At 35.2% G+C, this 19,720-nt stretch overlaps 2 protein-coding genes across 5 annotated transcripts; both read right to left on the bottom strand.

Annotated features, from left to right (window-relative positions):
* Positions 1-435: 435 nt before the first annotated feature.
* On the bottom strand, positions 436-3,765 carry LOC129885242 (uncharacterized). 2 transcript variants are annotated; one of them, XM_055959447.1, is made up of 2 exons: positions 3,688-3,765; positions 436-1,215 (listed from the first exon to the last, which is right to left on the bottom strand). In XM_055959447.1, exon 2 carries the CDS (start codon positions 1,202-1,204, stop codon positions 701-703), a length of 504 nt encoding a protein of 167 aa, XP_055815422.1. In that variant the 5' UTR covers positions 1,205-1,215; positions 3,688-3,765; the 3' UTR covers positions 436-700. The 2 variants fall into 2 exon arrangements, with proteins under 2 accessions (XP_055815422.1, XP_055815421.1); XM_055959446.1 differs by lacking the exon at positions 3,688-3,765 and adding an exon at positions 2,516-2,578.
* LOC129885240 (damage-control phosphatase At2g17340-like) lies at positions 2,067-17,881 on the bottom strand. Of its 3 annotated transcripts, none has more exons than XM_055959443.1 (13): positions 17,520-17,881; positions 16,707-16,952; positions 16,556-16,621; positions 16,291-16,357; positions 16,127-16,195; positions 15,618-15,758; positions 5,696-5,824; positions 5,393-5,479; positions 4,441-4,515; positions 4,276-4,353; positions 3,688-3,765; positions 2,516-2,578; positions 2,067-2,311 (listed from the first exon to the last, which is right to left on the bottom strand). In XM_055959443.1, exons 2-13 carry the CDS (start codon positions 16,865-16,867, stop codon positions 2,231-2,233), a joined length of 1,095 nt encoding a protein of 364 aa, XP_055815418.1. In that variant the 5' UTR covers positions 16,868-16,952; positions 17,520-17,881; the 3' UTR covers positions 2,067-2,230. The 3 variants fall into 3 exon arrangements, with proteins under 3 accessions (XP_055815418.1, XP_055815420.1, XP_055815419.1); XM_055959445.1 differs by having other exon boundaries at positions 17,780-17,877; XM_055959444.1 differs by having other exon boundaries at positions 17,530-17,548.
* Between the last annotated feature and the right edge of the window lie 1,839 nt (positions 17,882-19,720).

Below are 19,720 nucleotides of genomic sequence, written 5' to 3'. Positions count from 1 at the left end.
TATTGTCTTTTTTTTGTCGGATAAATCTATTAGGTTTAAGATAAAAGACCAAAATAAATACGTTTTATTATACATTAAGTATCATTTCAATCAAGTGAAATATATTAAGGATAATTAAATGCATTTGTTATATATTAAGAACTATTTTAGTCAAATAAAATATATTAAGAATCATTTTAGTCATTTTCTCAGATTCAAACCTGCTGTTTACGTGGAGGGGGAGAAGGATAGAGAAACAGTGAAAAGACGGTAATAAGACCAAAACGCATATTCGGCCACCGACTGCAGCAAAATAGCTGTCGTTCCAGTTGGTAACCCCATGTGCCTTCCACATTAACTATTGCCGACATCTTCGATTTTGCTATGGCCATACGTTTAAACCACAATCATTTTGCCAATTAGTGTGGTGAATCCAATCCATAATACATGTACGAGTGGAACAAAGTAATTTTTATGCATAAATCAAACGGAGAAAAGTACATAATATGATACGAGAATGGTGAAAAGAATTACAGGAGGGAAAAAAAAAGCTGGCTGAATGCCTCCAGGACAGCTGTGAAATAATTCACTTTATACATTTACGTACGTACTCGCTGCAAACTAGTGTGGCTGGACATTTTAACTCTCGATCTAGTACTGAAGTAAGTAATTATTTGGCAACCACTCAATGACAAAAGGAGCCTAGTGTAGTAGCAATCCATCAGTTGTTGCTGATTAAGTTGTCCTTGGAGTAGTTGAAGGAGTCATAGCGGCAGGTTTGAGGTAGACCCACATTGTTCCCAGAGCCGACGAACCTTCGCAGCTCCGACCTTACTTTGTAAAATACGTGCCTCCAGCTACACTTGCTGTTGCATCCCAATACGGCTTTCTCCTCTTCATTCATTTCCAGATCGTTGGCGAAGGTGGGCTTCTTGGACATGATCCAGCCCAATCCCCAGTCCCACCATTTCCTAATGGAATTGCCAGCGTACTCTCCCATTCCTGCCGATAAAGAGGATAAGGATTTGGATCGGCGAAATGCCCATGAGGAGGAGGTGGTGGAGTAGAATGAGAGAATGGGTTGTTGACAAGCAGACCTTGTGCGCATGTTCATCCTGAGGGATAGAGAAGACAGCCTTTTGCGCACGCCAAGTCCTTCTCCTCCTGTAGGTTGCGACATGGGCAGAGCTTCCTTGCTCTGAAAACTTTGAAGAAGAGAGCTCATGGTGAGTGATCCTGCGCGTGCAAGTGTATAGGTGAAGAGGAAAAATCAATCCAGTTCAGATGTGGCTTTCCAAAAGAAATGATATGAACTAAAAACTTGCGCATATAGTAATAAAAAATAATATTATTAAACAAGGTGAGTGAGTGGTCATCACTCATTCACCGTCACCCGCACATTCCTCCGTTTCTATTGACAGCCTGTTATATTCGACTCTTTTGCCCTTGTCACCAACACCCAGGCTGTACTGTACGCATAACATACAGTGAGGGAGTAATTGTATACTTTCCAAAGCTATGAGTTGGAGCTGCTTTGACCTTATTACGATGAATTGTGTTTCCTCGTCTCGCCCATTTATTTATGTTATTAAAAAAACACATAGGATGAAAGTCCATTCTACGTGGAGCAAGTCATTTGGCATTCTCAAGTCTCATCCTTCACTGAGGTTTAACACTGATGTAAACAATAACATCCTAGTCTCTTAACAACCAAAGTTAAAGAGAGAAATAAGGTGCTTCAAATTTGTTTGGTAAGTTGATGCACTTAGACTGCTACATATACCGAATGAAACAAAGACACTATGGTACATAGGAACATGAGTCGGAAATAGAACAAATCACCATATGGATGGCTTCATGAACCAATCGACTACCAAGCTATTATCCTCCATTATTATCAGTCCTGCTGTTATTGTCTCAAATTGACAGTTTAGCACATTAAGAAACCACCTCAGCCAACTGCCAATAACACATACTATCTTGTACCTTACCATTTACCACTATGCGCTAGAACAACTATTAGGTCAGCAGATAATAGTTTGGCATGCCCTTCACTCACATGTTTACAATAGCAATAGATAAAAGGCTTCATAGGAAATTAACAATCTTACTAGTGATGTCCACTAAATTTCTTCAATAATTTTAGTTTGTTGCCTTGATCTTGCAAGTGATATCTACCAAATAGTTTTACAAGATATTTTTTATGTTAGAGTGTCCCTAATTGAAGGGTATAAGTAGTCAATAACTACATCTATTCCAAGATTTTGTTGTATTTGAACACGCAATCATAAAGCCTTCCTCCAAGAAACTCAACAACCTCTGGGTGCTTCACCTGAAAACACCACAAAAAAAAGGGCCGAGGTGCATGAATATTATAATCATCAGGTGAAATATCCCCACCCTCCACCCGGATTATAGTGATAAGTCCCCTCAAGAAGGGAGTTCATTCTTTTTTGTTCCTTGTAGAAGCCAGAAGGTGAAATGGGCTGGGGTTGGATGGACGGGGTTTGGCGCACATCTATAAATAAGGCATTACCATTCCAATCTTCAGGGAATCACATCTGAATTGAGCATAAAGGTTTGTCTCTATACTACGGCCCTGGCAAAAGAAATCAATGTGATAGCTAAATGTGAGAGAGAGGGAGAGAGAGATAGAGATTTATGAAAATTACAATTACTTAAATATGACAACTTGAAGAATTTTGGAAGAACAAAGATGAACAGAAGTGTTATTCACTTAGATTTTGATATTGTCAAATGCCTATTCGAAAGCAACCCAGAAGAAAGTCATAGTAATTTACAAGTTCCAAGGTACCTGCAGAAGAACTACCACCTCAGTCTTAATCTATGTGGAACGATCTGTTTGTTAAGTCAAATCAGTTGCTATCAGGTAATAATTATCTTTCTGAAACCAGGAAATACAGGAAAACTATACGCTACATACACAATACTGCTTCAATCAGAGATTCCAAATTAGGAAGGTAATCAGGGTATGTCAAGAGGAAACCCTTTTGCACTTGCCTAGAGAAAGTATACTATCACCTGAAAACATATGCATTCACTGAAACATAATACACACTGTTGATTCCAGACAAGAGAAAGAAATTAAAAAGTAAAAGAGTAACTGGTTTTTTGAAGTATACAGAGAAGGAGAGAACTGTTTAGCATCCCTCACACATGGAAATCAGATAGAAGAGACTCTTTTTGAGTTGTCCCATTAAAGGCTTGTAGTTTAACTTCTCGAAAAGCCTCCCCCCCACACAAAAAAAAGGAGAAGAGAACTGGATAGCAACAAAAGTTTTGGGAGGCAAAAATAAATTTATACTTCATCTTTTTTATGTGATTATAGGAAGGAGGAATAGCACGAAAAGTTAACGGATCCAGAATGGGGGCAGAAGAATTTTCCAGAGATGCCAGAGGTAAGAGATATGTTCCCACCACCATTAGCATCATTGAGAGTCCTATGTCTTAATCTAACTGCATGCCTTAAAGAAATAGCCACTTGCAACCAATATTTTCTTCCATTTGAACTGATTTCAATAATCATTCTATATTATCTCAATTCAAAAAAAAATGTAGTCGGGTAAAGTATGACTTGGAAATCAGAACATATATGGATAGAACTTATAACGTATATTACTGATGGTGTTGTGGTAAGAAACAAAAGCTGTGGTTCCAGTGACAAAGCATTGAAAGCAGAAGGCTCACCATGCCTTCCAGAATGATAAGGTCAGCATCGCTCGCCAAGTAGGCAAGCTCTTGTGATATTCCCGTAAGATCAATAACCTGTGGTCACAGTGAACTAAGCCTGTCAATTAAGGTGGAGAAGCTAGATATATTCATAAATTCTGGAGATAGTACCACTTTTTGGCAATTTAGTAACTGTACTTTTTTTGAAACTGATCAAAAAAAGTAGTGTTACTAAATTGCCAAAAAGTGGTACTATTAACTCTACTTTTATTGTGTTAACTTTTGATGCATTGAATTTTGTGAGCATATAATTTGGGGGATTTACTAATTAGATTTATAAATGCTGGCGTCAGACTTCAATTTACTTCATAAGAATTTGTGAAAGGGGTATCTGCTCAAATATTAGCTTGAGCGAAAATTAACAAGCTAGGAAGTAGAAATTTTGTGAAGGCAATGCTAGACTCTAGTCAGAAACCTCAATTTAGAGGGGCAATCTAAAGTTTAGAAATAAGTCACAGGATTCCACCCTTTGTTTTCTTTAAAGTGGGTGATGGGTGGGGGGACAGTGCATCATGCAAATGAAGCAGATAAGTGACTGCCCCTTACCGGCAAATCATTTCCAGAATTTGCAACTAAAAGGTTGGATGTGTCCACACCTACAAGCTTCCCGTGCTCATCTTTCAACTGTTAATAAGCAAAAAATACATGTTAATTAAACCTAAAGTAGGTAAAATTGAAAGCATCAAAGTCGAAACATAACATTTTTACCACCTTAGATATTATCTCAACCAACTCAGGGTAAGTAACATCGTTAATAGAAGGTAAGTCATTAGCTGCCAAAGTAACCTGCAAAAAAATTGCCAACGTCATTTACAAGGATAGCTTAATTGAGTTGTGAGCACTCAACAACATCCAAAGTCTAATCCAATCTGACGCATCTTCATATAATTATCAAGTCTATGAATATGAAAACTGTTAACTTATGATGAGGCTCCATTCATACTTAAAAAATCTGGTCTATTAGGTATTTTTGAACTTTTAACTACATGGCAATAGCCGTAGAGTTTTTGTCCTATAACTTTTATGCCTCATTGGATTGAGGGAATAGAAATAAGACAATAGTGATGACCTCAAAGTGCCAAATTTCTTTTTCTTTATAAACATTTGGAATATGAAATACCTATCAGATTCTTGTTAGTACAGATGATTGGGTACTCTATTACTCTTCGTAGGTAATCGTATTTTTGTGTAGATTCTCTACTTCATGATATACCACTTGAATGAAGCACTCACCAAATTTATCAATACAAATTATTACCTTATGAAGAAGAAAAAAAGTGCCACAAGTACAATTCAGGCATAAGAGCATCACAGAACACCTATTCACCTAGTGTTGTACTGAAAAATAAACTATATATCCATTTAACTGAATGCAGCTAAAAAAGAGCATTAGAAGAGGATAAATTCATTCTCATAAGATACAGAGCATGTTAAAATATTTAGTGTTGTTCATTATCAAAAAAATATATATATATATTTAGTGGTGTTAACGATATTCAATATCTACAGAACTGAGCATATTGAAGATGCCTATAAAATGGCATTTTAAATTTTGCAATGTAGTCGAAGAAGATTTTGCAACCTATCTTTTTTATTTCAGTTTAGAGAACTCTAGAAAATTTCCATTTTATGTGCACGAAAGAAACAAGGCTCCCAAGTAAACCTGTGTCCCATGACGAAGTAATTCTCTCGTAAATGGCAGAATGCCAAGAATAATATCTGCACCAGAATTATCCACAAAGATTACAGCCTGTGTAGGAGTAAGCAAGTCAGTAAACCAGCATACGTCAAATGCATCGGATATTTGTCATAAACAAGTAAAAACATAAAGCCCAGTGGAGAAGATAAGTTTAACCTTTTTCCATGATTTTCTGCTCTATTTTGTTATGAAAGAAAATTTGTCATAAGCAAATAAAAATATAAATCTCAGTGGAGAAGATAAGTTTCACAATGGTTAACTACTAACCTTTTTCCATGATTTTCTGCTCCATTTTGTTATGAAAGTATCCAAGTCATCAATAACCCAAGGTCGAGGGACTAGGTTTTGGCAACTAGCTAAAAAAGAAATACCATCCCTTGAAAACAGCTCCGCAAGCTTCAAAAACAATTCATTAAGGACAATTGATTCAACCTTGAAAATATTTATTTTCAAAATGCTAGTCGTGATTTAAGCAAGATTAAGGATATCAAAAATCAACTTCAGAAGATTTTTAGCATGTGGAAGAGTCTGAATAGATTCTGTTAACTCAAGAAGTAAAACTCTTCACAGACTTGGATTAAGTATGCATTTGTGTGCATCAATTTCTACTTTTTCTAGGAGTGCATTTTGAAGAATACATACGAAGTTATTTATACAATCCCCATAATGAGAGCACCTCTTTAAAAAGTTGAATTAAAGAGCACAAAAAGTGTACCTCTTGATGTTTTAGAAGCATAAATTATAGAAGAGTAAGAGGTTAATCGTTCTGATTGGTTTGAGAGTGTGAAAGCCAAGATAGTGCGCTTGAAAGAGACAAAATGTAGATATTGTGAACATTGTTATACGAATTTAGGGTTGTCAACAAAGGGAACGAGAATCCTTTAGTGCAAGGGATTTCTTAAAGCCATTTCATTTCCTTTGTGCGAGCAAGAACCAAAATGAATTTCTAGACTCTTCGACTCATTGACATCGAGCTCGTAAACAGACGAAATTATCGTTGGTCACATGCAAACAAAATGATACTATGGAAACTGCCTGTTCTTATTTATACTCTCTCATTGGAGTTTATATCACAAACTCTTTCTTTATGGAAAAAAAGTAAGGCAGAACCAATTTATCTTTTGTATGCTAATTCTTGAATGACTACACATCCTCCAATTAAAATCAATAATCATTTACCATGAGTTCGTTTGGTTTACCAGATAGAAAGTAGTTGATAAGCCGTATGTGTCGAAAAACACTTTTCGGAGCTAAAACTGATTTAATAAATAAGAAGTTACGTGTTTGGGTAAAAGTGTTGGAACCCATAATCAGCAGTTCATATGTTTGGTAAAAACGTGCTAATCAGCATTTTTTTCAGCTAAAATGACTAATATATCCTTAAGAGTTATTCCCAAAAACAATTTATAAATTAAGTGGTCGTTTGGTTTGGATACAAGTTATGATGGGATTAGTTATGTTGGGATAAGTTATGATGAGATTAGTTATGTTGAGAAAGTTTTTATTGCTTGTTTGATTGGTCATATTCAAAATCATATTCATTGCATAATTTCTGAGACTAAGTTGTTTGTTTACAAAAATATCCTCCACCTTATTTAATTTTTTTTTTACATTTTCTTTGCAAGCTTTAGTTATTCATTCCTAAAAATAAAATTTCCATCTTATTTAACTTAAATATTTTTATTTATGCATTTTCATGATTGTGCCATGTGTTTTTAAAATTAAACTTTCATCTTATTTAACTTAAAAATAAAACTTTCATCTTATTTAGCTTTAAATAAAATTTCCATCTTATTTAACTTTAAAATAAAACTTTCATCTTATTTAGCTTAAAAATAAAACTCCCATCTTATTTAGCTTAAAAATAAAATTTTCATTTTAAGTTTATTAAAATAAGGAAATTTTATTATTAAAATTATCTACATTTTGATTGATATATAAAATATAATTTTTAAGTTAGTAATAAACTATTTAATTAAAAATATGTAATTTAGTAGTAGAGTGAACATTTTAAGAGAAATCAAAATATAAATAAACATAAGAATCAGACAAATAAATTCAACTTACAATATATTCATAAATAAAAATTGTATTTATAAAATGTAATTTTTTAATAGAAAAATATACTATCATTAAAACAACGATTAATTAAAGTTATAAATGTTGTTAAAAATTGTGTTAATATACATGAATATAAAAGTGGTATATAAAAGAAAGTTTAAGGGGGTATTTTTGTTATTTTACATCTTTATCCCAAGATAAGTTATCCTGAGATTACTATTCCATCTATGGGAGGGATAACTTATCCCAGTATTAATTGTTAATCCTGGATAAGTTATCCCAGCCTTTGCAACCAAACAAGGGATTAAAGGCTACTCAAAAATTATCCCGAAATTAACTCCTCTTATCCATCACACCAAACGACCCCTAAGAGTATATGTACAAGGATAAGAATGAACAATGAAAAGGAATGGAAAAAGATATTTGGGATAAAATAGTACAATATTTGGTCAACAAAAGTGTTGATAAGCTGAAAATCATAAGTTGGGGATGGCCAACTTATGGGTTCAGCTGATTTTGGCTTATAAGCATACCAATCACCCTCTAAGAGAACGTATGAGCTCTAGTGAAAAAAGACTCCCGTGCTTAAGTCGTTGTTTGCCATTCAAGTTATTTAGAAATGAAAGAGCTTGGACTTTCTGTCAAAGAGCAACTACTAGTAGATACATCATGTTTTGAGGATTGATGCAGCTCATCTATATCTTTGCTTTCACAGAAAGTTGCAAGGGTTTGTTGACTATATGGTAGATTCATTCTTGAAAAAAATTCTGATCTAAAGATCATCCTTATAATTTTCATGCAACTGATAGTGGGCTTCAAGATTATGGGGTTGCTAAGTGCTTGAGTGGAATTTCAAAGGGCTTTCCTATCATCCCTATATAACCAACTTCAAGATTAAGGGATTGCTAAGTGCCAGAGTGGAACTTCAAATGACTTTCCTACCAACCCTATATAACCAAATATCAGAGGTTCGACTTCTTGCTCTTTTTGGAACCAACACAGATGCATCTCATCAATGTTGATCATGCAACATTACAGTAACATATTCTACATGGTAAAGGCCCTACATCTAATCATCAATGGCTCCAAGCGACAGACCCAATATGGGACTGTAAATGAGTAGTATTAAATTAAAGATAAAATTGAGGGACGTAACAAAGAGTCAGAAGAAAATGAAAAGACATGATTTATTTCAAATACCATTTTATTTTAGTATTTTGACTTATTTTACACTTGGAGATGCATAGTTGTAATTACCTTTCAATTAGTAAAATTCTCATCCCAATAATCCGAAAACTAGTTCATACCCACACTCCCAAGATATAAGGTTGTAAAAGTCTGTGAGTTTTACCTTTAAAAAAGTTGCTAGGGTTTGAAATGTTTAAATTTAAATTTCTAGCAATATAGTTTGTAGATGGTACATTGTTACTACTATTTGAGCTAAGCATTTGACATTTGCTTATAAAGAATGTGTGTTGAACATTGATTACATGATGATAGCATGGATGGACTTCATATGTTTGGTGAACTAAGTTGGCATGACGCAATGAACTCCCCTCACAACTTGGTTAAACCACGAGTTGTGCTTGTTCACTAGTAAATCATAGACATATCTACGTCTTCAAACACATGAATTTGGTCTTTGGAGTATTAACTTCTCTGCTCACCAGATAATTTCACATTTTGAAATCTAGTTTTCACGCAGCCTTTCTGATATTCCTACATTGCAAGACTAGCAAAAGCCTTTTCTCCCAGCTAATTTGCACACAAAGCAATAAACTTAATCACAATATTTATAAAAGTCCACACCGCTTTCCATGACAAGCATAGATATTATTGGCTACTTAGGATAGCCTAAGCCTAATCCAAAAATAAAGCAAATAAGTCAGCAGTCAACCTTACTTCTTGTAACACCCCACAAATTCTAAGCTAAGACCCGAACCATTCTTCGTATGCATATGGGCTCGAATCCGATGGTTTCTAAGTGTACATAGGTGTTAAGGTCAATTCCTAAGTGTGTAGATGTATTGGATGTGATTTAAGGTCACAAGGAACTTCAAGCACAAAGTCAAGTTGAGAGTTTTCGTAACGATTAAGTTTTCGTATAAGTTCAAACAAGGGTTAACTTCAATCAAGCATATCTCCTAGAATACAAAGAGCTACGTGACCCATAACCTATCAAATTAAAGCATATCTCCTAGAATACAAAGAGTTACGTGGCCCGTAACCTATCAAATTAAAAGTATGTGAGTCTAGTTTCCAACGCAACAAATCGTTCGTTAACTCGATATGTGAGCAAGAAGTTATGCCATTTTACTGAGCACTGCATTGAGGTCCGCGTAGCACCTATCACCAAACCAAACTTGAGGCTGGAAAAACCCACCTTAGTCCGCAATGGAGTCCGCGGAGCACACCCCCAATGTGCGCGATGGGACCCGTGGTGCCCCCCCCCCACCCTATCCGAGCTGAAATACAAGTACAACTTTGTCTAATTAAGGGTATTTTGGTCCTTGTCCCCTTAGGAAACCACCTCATTCGACTTTTAAGTCCCATTCAAGCGTGAGATCAAGGGGATTCCTCATTATTCTCTTCCAAGAACTTCAAGACACAGATGTCTCTCAAAGATTCAAACCTAGGGTTTTGTTCAAGTAAGTCAGGGCAAAGAGAGAGATGGAAGATTGTCCCAACTTGCATTTGGTGGACTATATGGCTAAAAAGGAACCAGAGATGTTTTGAAAACAAGAGTTGCTCTCGTGAGAAATAAAGATGAATTATTTGGTTCTTTTCTATTTTTGGTGTAAGCATGAATATCCTTAAGAAGAAGATATTCCTAGCATTTTAGATTACTTATGAGATTATAGGAGGCTAGTTTTTACACTTCTGTGATTTTTGTTTTGTAAGTATTACTAGACTACTCCTGGAGTATTACTCTGTTGATAATACAAGTTACCTTTCTCAAAAAGAAAAAGTCTATCAAGAGTTCATCCTTTTATTTTATTGTTGACTCTTCCAGTTATGTAACGCTATCATGGTGAGGAACTCAGTTCTTCCTCACGCCCTACATCTATAGTTTTAATTAGTAAGATTTAAAGCTAGGGTTTTTACTCCAATGTCTATTAGTTCGAATTGCTCATCGTTGATTATACTATTGAAATCATTCTACTTCATATTGTTGGTGATCTTTGATTGATTTAGGGTTCATGCTTATATTACCACATGGTCACTTCTTAGCTAAAGTTATTTGAAAACCTTGTCATAATATTTCTTATGCATTGGTTCATGAGTAAAGAATATTACAAGTTTTAAAAAATTATTTCATGGAAGAGTTCAAGAAAGTATATTTAGCTTCAAGTTCATTAGTTTCAAAAAGGAAGAAAAGCCAGATTTTAAAGAAAACATATTTCAGCTTTGAGAAAGCATAGTTAGATTTTCATAAAAGCATAGTCAGTTTTAAAGAAAGCATAATCAATGTTAAAGTAAAGTTTAGTTCAGTTCTAAGGAACTATTTTGAGCAAGGACTCAAAGAAAGAGAGTTCTAGTTTTTCCTCTAAAGTTGGACATATTCCCTAAAGTGGAACAACTTTAAAGTTATTAAGCATTAGTGCATTGAGAGTAGTATTGAGCACCAAGTTGGGAAGGGTTTAGATAATCCAAAACCCAGAACTGCCCCGCCAGCGTATGATAGAATCATGTCGTTGATTCGGGCGACTCCACAGAAAGCCCCTAGTAAGGGCTCAGAGATTGGAACATTAGTTAAGTTCGTTCTTTACCCTGGCAAGGTATAGGATGGCTTTGGCAATGTGGGAGAGACGTATCATCATGAGGCTCACATGATGGTTGTCGATTAAAGAAACTCCCCAAGAAAAGTAAAATTATATTATTTTCAATATTTGCTATTATTGCATATTTTCAGCTGTAAAGTTTTGTTGTTAAAGACTTAAAGCACATGCATATTTTACTATTTAGTTGACTTTCTTACTGTCTATCTTCAGATTTACTCTTTCAACTCAGTATTTTCAGTTGTAGCCAGTTGTTTCATTCATCTATTTTATATACTGTACAAATGTACATTCCATATACTGACGACATTCAACGCCACATTGTTTTATGATACAGATTAGGTATTCAGGATCGACAACAAACGCATTTCTAGGATTTCATTTTCATCCAGCTTTGGTGAGACCTCCTACTTTCAGAGGGCTCCAGTCTATCTAGAGTTTTAGTAGTTATTAGATACTACTAGTAGAGCATTCAGGTAGCTAGGGATCTTGTTTCGAGACCTATCTCCAGTACATTAGAGGCTTCATAGACGAGTCAGTTGAGTTAGAGTCTTAGTTGTTTTCCAAACATCTTCATTATTCAGAATTTTTATTTATAAAGTTACTGAGTTGTTTTTCTAGAGCATATGGATGCTCATATTTGAAGCTTCCACACATTGTTATAGTATTTAGTTAGTAGCAGGTCAAACCAAGGGTTCACTTGGGACCAGCAATAGTTTCGAGTGTCAGGCACATCCAGGATGTAGGATCGGGTGTGACACTACACTACTAAAGATTGAGAACTTAGTGGGTGAAATAATTAATCCTCCTCATCCACTTCAACCTAAACTCTATATAGTACAAATACTGCGCAGATTGTCCAGTGAAACGTGATCATACCCTTTCCTGGTTATCCAATTCCTATTACCACATCTCTCTACGTGCCTTATACAATCTGAATTTTCTCAAATGAGTCCTCTATCCTAAGTAAAAACAACTCTGAAGAATCTCACAAAATTTAAGGCTCTATACCAACAAATACGGATGTACCAATCTTTTCATCCTTAATTCATGTTGATAAACTGCTTGTTTTGTGAATTACACACAAAGGTATACATGCCAAAAGACAGATGCCATTTCACCTAAAGTGTGAGACTAGAATCAGACCATGACAACAAGACAGTTGTTTGTTTTTAACTTTCTTTGGAAAGAAGTCTACCCAAACAGATAGAATGGAAATTACACGCTATAAAAGAGTCTCAACAACTCAGCTGTGAAGGTTTGTCAAGGAAACTCTAAACATGGACTTCTCGATCCTTATACTTGAGGCTTGAAGATGGCTATTGTCCTCCAATGAAGAATTCTGAAAAACCTATAATAGAAAGCTTGGTACCATCTTGATATTTAGGTGTCAATTCAAATGGAGGCTGAAAGTCAAGCAATTTACTATTTCCAAATGTTGTGATTCTCTCATTATTTCAAAGAGAATAATAAAGGTAGCAAACAAAGGAGATCATATACGAAGATACAACATAAAAGTTCGTGTTAGGCAGTCCTACGGTAGGTAACAGCAGGCACAAGAAAGTTGACCGAAGGGGACCAGCGCTTCTACTCCTCCACCGAGGAGCCGTTCTTGCGAGAAGCAAGGGATGTCGTGAACGGTGGGAGGTCACAGAGAATTGACCTATTCATAGAGTGATCCTATGATCGATACAGGAATTATGTATTTACATATTATTTTACTCGCATTTCTACCCTTTTTTAGTGATAAATCGTGTTAAATACGCCCTATTATGATGATTATGAAGTCTAGGACTAATTAGTTTGAATTATCAATCAGAGAGGATTCAGACAAGGGGACCCTCTATCCCCTTTTCTCTTTATCCTGGCAATGGAAGGACTAAACGACATGCTTAAGACAGCCCAAATGAAAGGATGGATAAGAGGATTCAGTGCCAACATGAATGATAGACAGGGCCTGGTCATATCACATTTACAATATGCTGATGACACCTTGATTTTTTGTGATGCCGAGAGCTCTCAACTAAAGTATTTAAGAATTGTCTTGATATTGTTTGAAGTCATCTCAGAATTACACATTAACTGGGGGAAAAGCTTCATTTACCCAGTTAATAAGGTGTCCAACATAAATGTGTTAGCAAATATTCTGGGGGAAGATAGGAGAACTTCCCACAGTGTACCTTGGTATGCCTTTGGGGGATAAGAGCAAGTCAAAAGGCATATGGAACAATGTTCTGGAGAAATATGAGAAGAAGCTAGTGAATTGTAAAAGCAAATATTTGTCTTTAGGTGGAAGATTTACACTCATCAACAGTGTGTTGGATGCCATGCCTACATACATGATGTCAATTTTTCCCAATGCCTACAAAAGTGATTGACAGAATGGATGTCATTAGAAGAATTTTTTTGTGACAAGGGAACTGTGATCCTAATGATCACAAATTTCATCTTGTAAAGTAGGATCTAGTTCTTCAAAGCAAAAAAGAAAGGGATCTAGGGATAAGGAATCTAAAGCTGCAGAATCAGAGCCTTCTGATGAAATGGCTATGGAGATTTGCATCACAGGAACAAGCACTATGGAAGGTGACAATCAAGGCTAGGTTTGGAATGGAGAACAAATGAACTACCTACATGGCCACACAATTTTATGGGACTGGAGTATGGAGGTCTATCAGAAGTTAGTGGATCAGCTTTGCTAACAGATGTTAAATAAAGGTAGAAAATGGGGAAAAACACTATTTTGGAAAGATGTGTGGGTTGGACAGGAGATTTTGAAGAACAAGTATCCTGATCTGTTCAATCTGAGCCTTCAAAAGGTATCCACAATCAGAGAAATGAGAGACAATCAGGGGTCTCAGGATTAGGAGACACTTGAACGACTGGGAGATTAACAAAGTGGCTGAACTAATCAATACTCTAGAGCAATACAAAGGTTTAAACTCCAATGAGGACACTCAATTTGGCCTACCAAACAAGCAAGGCAGATTTTCAGTTGGTTCAGCATACAAGAGATCACATAGATCAGTCTCACAGTGTGGTGGCTGGCCCTGGAAGATGATAAAGAAAGTCAAGGTACCCTTCAAGGTAGCATGCTTCACTTGGCTACTAGCCAAACAGGCCACACTCACCCAGGACAACCTTATGAAAAGAGGTTTTCAAATTTGCTCTAGGTGCTCCTTTTGTGAATCTGAGATTGAGACAATAAACCATCCTTTTCTACATTACAGAGAGGCTATGAAGTTATGGCAGATTTTCATTAATTTAAGAGGCATAAGCTGGACTATGCTAAGGAGCATCAAAGAGGCTCTAACTTGCTGGAACAGAGATGGAAATTAGTCAGGACACAGGGAGAGAAGGAAGATTGTCCCAGCATGCATTTGGCGGACTATATGGATGGAAAGGAACCAGAGGTGCTTCAAAAACAAGAGATGCTCTCTGCAGAAACTGAAGATGAACTGTCTAGTCCTTTTCTTTTTTTGGTGTAAACCTGAATATCCTCAAGAAGAAGAGGATATTCCTAGTATTCTAGATTATTTATGAAGCACTGGTAGGGTCACCTCTCCCTCTGTAATTTTTTCTTTTTTTGGTGTAAATATGAATATCCTCAAGAAGAAGAGGATATTCCTAGTATTCTAAATTATTTATGAAGCACTAGTAGGGTCACCTCTCCCTCTGTAATTTTGCTATAAGTATTACTGGAATACTTTTGGAGTATTCCTTTGTTCATAATACAAGTAACCTTTTTCAAAAAAAAAAAACTGTCGTTGCATATAATACAAATATAAACATGGACAAGCTCGCGATGAAGATGAACCGACTCTTTGTGATAGTTGTGAATAAATCATGCATATAATACAAATATAAACCTGGACAAGCTCGTGATGAAGATGAACCGACTCTTTGTGATAGTTGTGAATAAATCATTGATCAACTTGCTCTTCCCACATTCCTATTGAGGTTAAATTACTGTGAAGAACTTAAAAAATGAAGTTCTTTCAAAATGTACCCAATGACAGAGCACATGTAAAACAAACACAAATTTAGTTCTTAAATTACGCCGCTTTTGAGGAACTCTTGCCATAAATTATTTTTGATCCAGCCCCTTCTTCGAACCCCGTGCATAGCAGAATCTTAGTGCACCGGGCTCCCCCGCCCCCACCCATGACAATGGTATATGAGTAATCTTGCCACATAATCAAAGGCACAAATGTTATATGCATACATTTCTTTGTTCAGGAGTCATTCATGAAATGGCATATCTCGGCGTAGTTGTGGCAAGCCAGAGGTACAAATTAATGTTGAGAACATACATTTCTTTATATATGAATAATCTATGAAACATTACCAACCTGTGCCGAGCCAAGATCAAAAAGGTTTCCTGCAAAAATCCCTTTGACCAAGTTCTCCATACGCTTAGCTTTATCCTCAATAGCATCATTTAAATGTACTACATCCTCAAATAAGGATATAGTCTTTGCATTTTCTTCATCCTAGTGGATTTACATGTGCCAAAAAAAAAAAAGCAGTCAAATCTTCTACAGATTTTGGTTAACATGGGATAACAAGTTAAAAAAATGATTTTCAAATGACCAATGAGTTTATTTATTTGACTAAAAAGTCGATCCATGAAAATTCTCAAAGGAGAGTTGGGATTGCTTATTTGAAGAATAAGGCATGCTCACATCAACAGCAGAGACCAAAGTGTGTGTTTGCATAGCCATCTTTATTAACGTTCTTTATATCTTTATTTGTTGTTCAGTGAGAACTTCCAATTCTAATAAAAAAATGAACAAGTCCACTTGAGGTGTAAATATATATATATATATATGTATATGGAATAAGTGGAGAAATCACTCACCTTAACCTTTTTAAATATATCTCTGAATCCCAATTCCCTAAGCACTTGCTCCCTTAGGCGACAAAGAAGCTAAAATGGAGTACATAGAACTAAACAGGTTAGCAAGAATAAAGGAAGGATACAGAAATGATGGATCCATTATATATAAAGATGGTTAGACTTACAATGCCATCAGGCGGCCCTCCGTGACTTTTAGGATCTTTTTTCAAATCCTCGAGTATTTCAGTGTACCTAACCAAAACCTTAATTTTCACTTTTTGTGGTATATGAACATCTTATTATTAACTCTCCTTAAATCCACAAACAGCTTATTTCATAAGGAAGGTTATGCTTTGATGAGAAAGAGATGAAACTAGGTAAAATAGGGATTGATGACGGTTAATTCTCTTATTGAATAGAGTAAAGAGAAAACAGGAACAAAAAGGTTACCTGTGAGCAAACTTTTCGGCTCGAGAAAGAGCATCTGGAACAGTGTCATCGCTCTCGGCCCTCTTCCTGAATTTAATTTAAAATATTTCCACAAACCCAAAAAAAAGAACGGAAAAGGTTGAGGGGGAGAAGTAGAGAATTGATGAAGCACCTAAAAGAAGGGATGGAATTCATGAAGACGTTGATCCAGGAAAGCTCAGTGGGCGTTGGCTTAGTGGGATTGTCGGAAAGGAACCTGTAAGGGATGGTACATGCCCGGTAATTGCAAGTCATCAACAACGGAAAAGGCACCAATTCCCCGGAGCTCTCCATTCTCTGATCCCGCCTTCTCTACACACCTCTGCTGCCACCTAATAGTATTCCATTCTTCTTTTTTTTCCGATCTCCAAATAATTTGCTTTACCACACAAAAAAAAAAAAGGAAAAGGATACCTTCAACTTTAATTTATTAGTTAACCGTTAAAATAAAGTTATTAATATTTTATCGTTAGTAAAATTTTCAACTATATCCCTCAATTGAATTGAAAATCACAAATTAAATAAAATTATCCAATTTTTTTAAAAAAAATAATCCACTATCCTAGTGTAACCCAAACCCGACCCTACTAACTTAACCCAAACAAATGTATCTATTTTCCATACCCAAAACCCGGGAAAAAAATTATAGAGGCTGCTAATTAAACCTAATTCATTCTAATGTTTTACATCTTATACACTATCATCTTCATTCCTCTTCATTGTTTTTCAAGCTAATGATAATGGAGATGGTAATTATTATTTCACTTCTTTATTTGCTACAACTTTTCTTGAAAATAACAGCAAGATCAACTATGAATCAGTGATCAAAAAAAAAAAAGTACAAAACAATTAAAATTGCGCATAAACAGAACAATAACAACGGAATTTGTCGAAAAATGAGAATATCTGCCAGAAAATACTCAAAAGCTATAATAATGGAGTTCACCGAAAAATACTCAAAAGGAATCAAACATCAAAAGCAGTGCAATCACACCCTAACATAATATCAATCGGCTTTTGATGTTTTTCTTGTTTTGTTTAATTTGATTGTTATTTTGAGGGTGGCATGGAGGGGTGTGGGGTGGCGGTGGGGGACGCTATGGAATTAGATTTGTGATTGATAGAGAATAATGTTTTTCCTATGGTTCGCTGGAGATGACTGCATAGCCGGAATGAGAGCAGTGGTTGGTCGGAGATGGAGTTTACCGGAGCAGTGGGATGGAGAGCCAAGCTTTTGTTGGAGGAGATAATATGAGAGAGAAGATGAATGGGCTGAGAGCGGAATATTTGTTTGGGTTAAGTTACTTGGGGCTTTAGTTGGGTTGGGGCGGGTTTGATGGGGGTAGTGGTTTATTTTTCTAAAAATTGGGTGATTTTATCTGATTTTGGGCTTTTCGGGATACGGGTGAAAAACTTTATTAACGATAGAAAACTTAATTATAACTGTTAAAATAAAATTAATTAATAAATAAAAATTAAAAAGTATTTTTTATCTTTTTCCCAAATAAAATCATCATAATAAATAAAGAGACAGTACACAGTCGCAAGTTTGGTAACCATATCAACAAATTCCCAAAAGAACAAAAATACGGAAAAGAGCCCTCGTTTGAGTATGGCCCAATAAATAAAAGTAAATATTTGGAATTTTTGCTTAGCACATAGTTTTAAAAAAATTACATTTTATGATTGTATTTCACTTTTTAGCATGTCTTTCAATCTCGCTTACTTCACTCATTCGTCTTTCTCCCTTTCTTGCTGCCTTGCTCCCAATGTTTGTCCTGATCTATAGATGGAATCTACCTTTCCATTGTCAAAGCAATTAAAAGGATTGAGATATTGTGGACTCAATTTTATCATTTATTCTTCTAGTAGTACTGGACAGTAATAATTTTGCTAGATTGTGGGTTTTTTTCTCCTTCATTCGATAATAAATAGTCATTTCTATTTTTAGACTAGTATATTTTTGAAATCAGATATTTTTGATAATTTTAAAAGGAAACACGAATCTAGCTACCAATTTTTCTATGCAAATGCATATAGATTAGTTTTAAAGCATAAAATTTGCATTTTTTAAACAAAAAAGTAAAGCAAATTAATATGTGTATACAAGCTGGAAGGCAAAATATTACCTACTGAAATACGTTTACAGGCAAAATTATATTTTTATATTTTTTGTACTTTTGTATACACTCGAAATGCATTCGTTTATCGACCTATATCGGACTGTATTTTTTTTGTTTTTGTATCTTTGAAGACACTAGGATTGTATTTGTCGATATAGCTTAAATGTGCGTATGAATACAAGTGATACAAAATCAATGAATTCAGTCCCTTATATTTTTTATTGTTTGTACCTCTGCATACACGTGAATTGCATTCATAGATGCAACATAAATACACGCATTTTTATATTTTTGTATACACTCAGACTGTATTCGGTAATACAACTTAAATGCCCGCATGAATATAATTACATGAATACAAGCGATATTAAAGGGAATGAATGCAGTTCCTTATTATTTTTGTATCTTTGTATACACGCAGACTGAATTCGTCGATACAACATGTATTCATCGATACAATTTAAATGCACTTACGAATACAATAAATACAGTCACATGACTTCTCAGGAAATATAGAAATCCAAAATGAGGTGAAAATACAGAGTACAACTTATATGCACGTATGAATACAATAAATACATTCACCTAACACCTCAAAAAATATACAAATACAAAGAGAAGTGGAAATACAAAATACAGAGATATGGGCGGGTAGAGGGAGAGGAAAAGGGAGAGAGAGGATACAACCTAAATACATGGATGAATACAACAAATTCTAATACCTCAAATAAATATAGAATATAGAGAGAGAAGAAGAAAAATTCAAAATACAAAGAGTGAGAGAGGAAGAGAGAGACAGAGACAAGGAGAGAGACGAAAGAGATTTTTTTATTTTATTTACCTAAAAATTGTTGCTACAACTAGTAAATACCTAAACTATAGATAGTTTCGAAATTTTCTCTATATATTTTCCGTTGTATTTTCAGCCTAAATATATCCATCTCATTATATTTTTGACACAAATTTACCATTAATCGTAGGAAAACATGACGAGTTCCAAATCAAATGATCCCCTTCACGTCAT

Source organism: Solanum dulcamara, chromosome 4, assembly GCF_947179165.1.
Source record: "Solanum dulcamara chromosome 4, daSolDulc1.2, whole genome shotgun sequence".
NCBI classification, from domain to species: Eukaryota; Viridiplantae; Streptophyta; class Magnoliopsida; order Solanales; family Solanaceae; genus Solanum; species Solanum dulcamara.
The sequence above is the reverse complement of the archived record's forward strand: the minus strand, read 5'-3'. Positions and strand labels throughout refer to the sequence as shown.

What these genes read in the sequence shown, in the direction of transcription:
- LOC129885242 (XM_055959447.1), bottom strand. Translation starts at nt 1,204, where the DNA reads ATGAGCTCTCTTCTTCAAAGTTTTCAGAGCAAGGAAGCTCTGCCCATG.
- LOC129885240 (XM_055959443.1), bottom strand. Translation starts at nt 16,867, where the DNA reads ATGGAGAGCTCCGGGGAATTGGTGCCTTTTCCGTTGTTGATGACTTGC. An exon ending in GCAGAAAATCATGGAAAAAG is followed by an intron (nt 5,480 to 5,695) that starts GTTAGTAGTTAA and finishes ACTCCTACACAG; the next exon opens with GCTGTAATCTTTGTGGATAA. An exon ending in ATTCTGGAAATGATTTGCCG is followed by an intron (nt 3,766 to 4,275) that starts GTAAGGGGCAGT and finishes CTGTGACCACAG; the next exon opens with GTTATTGATCTTACGGGAAT.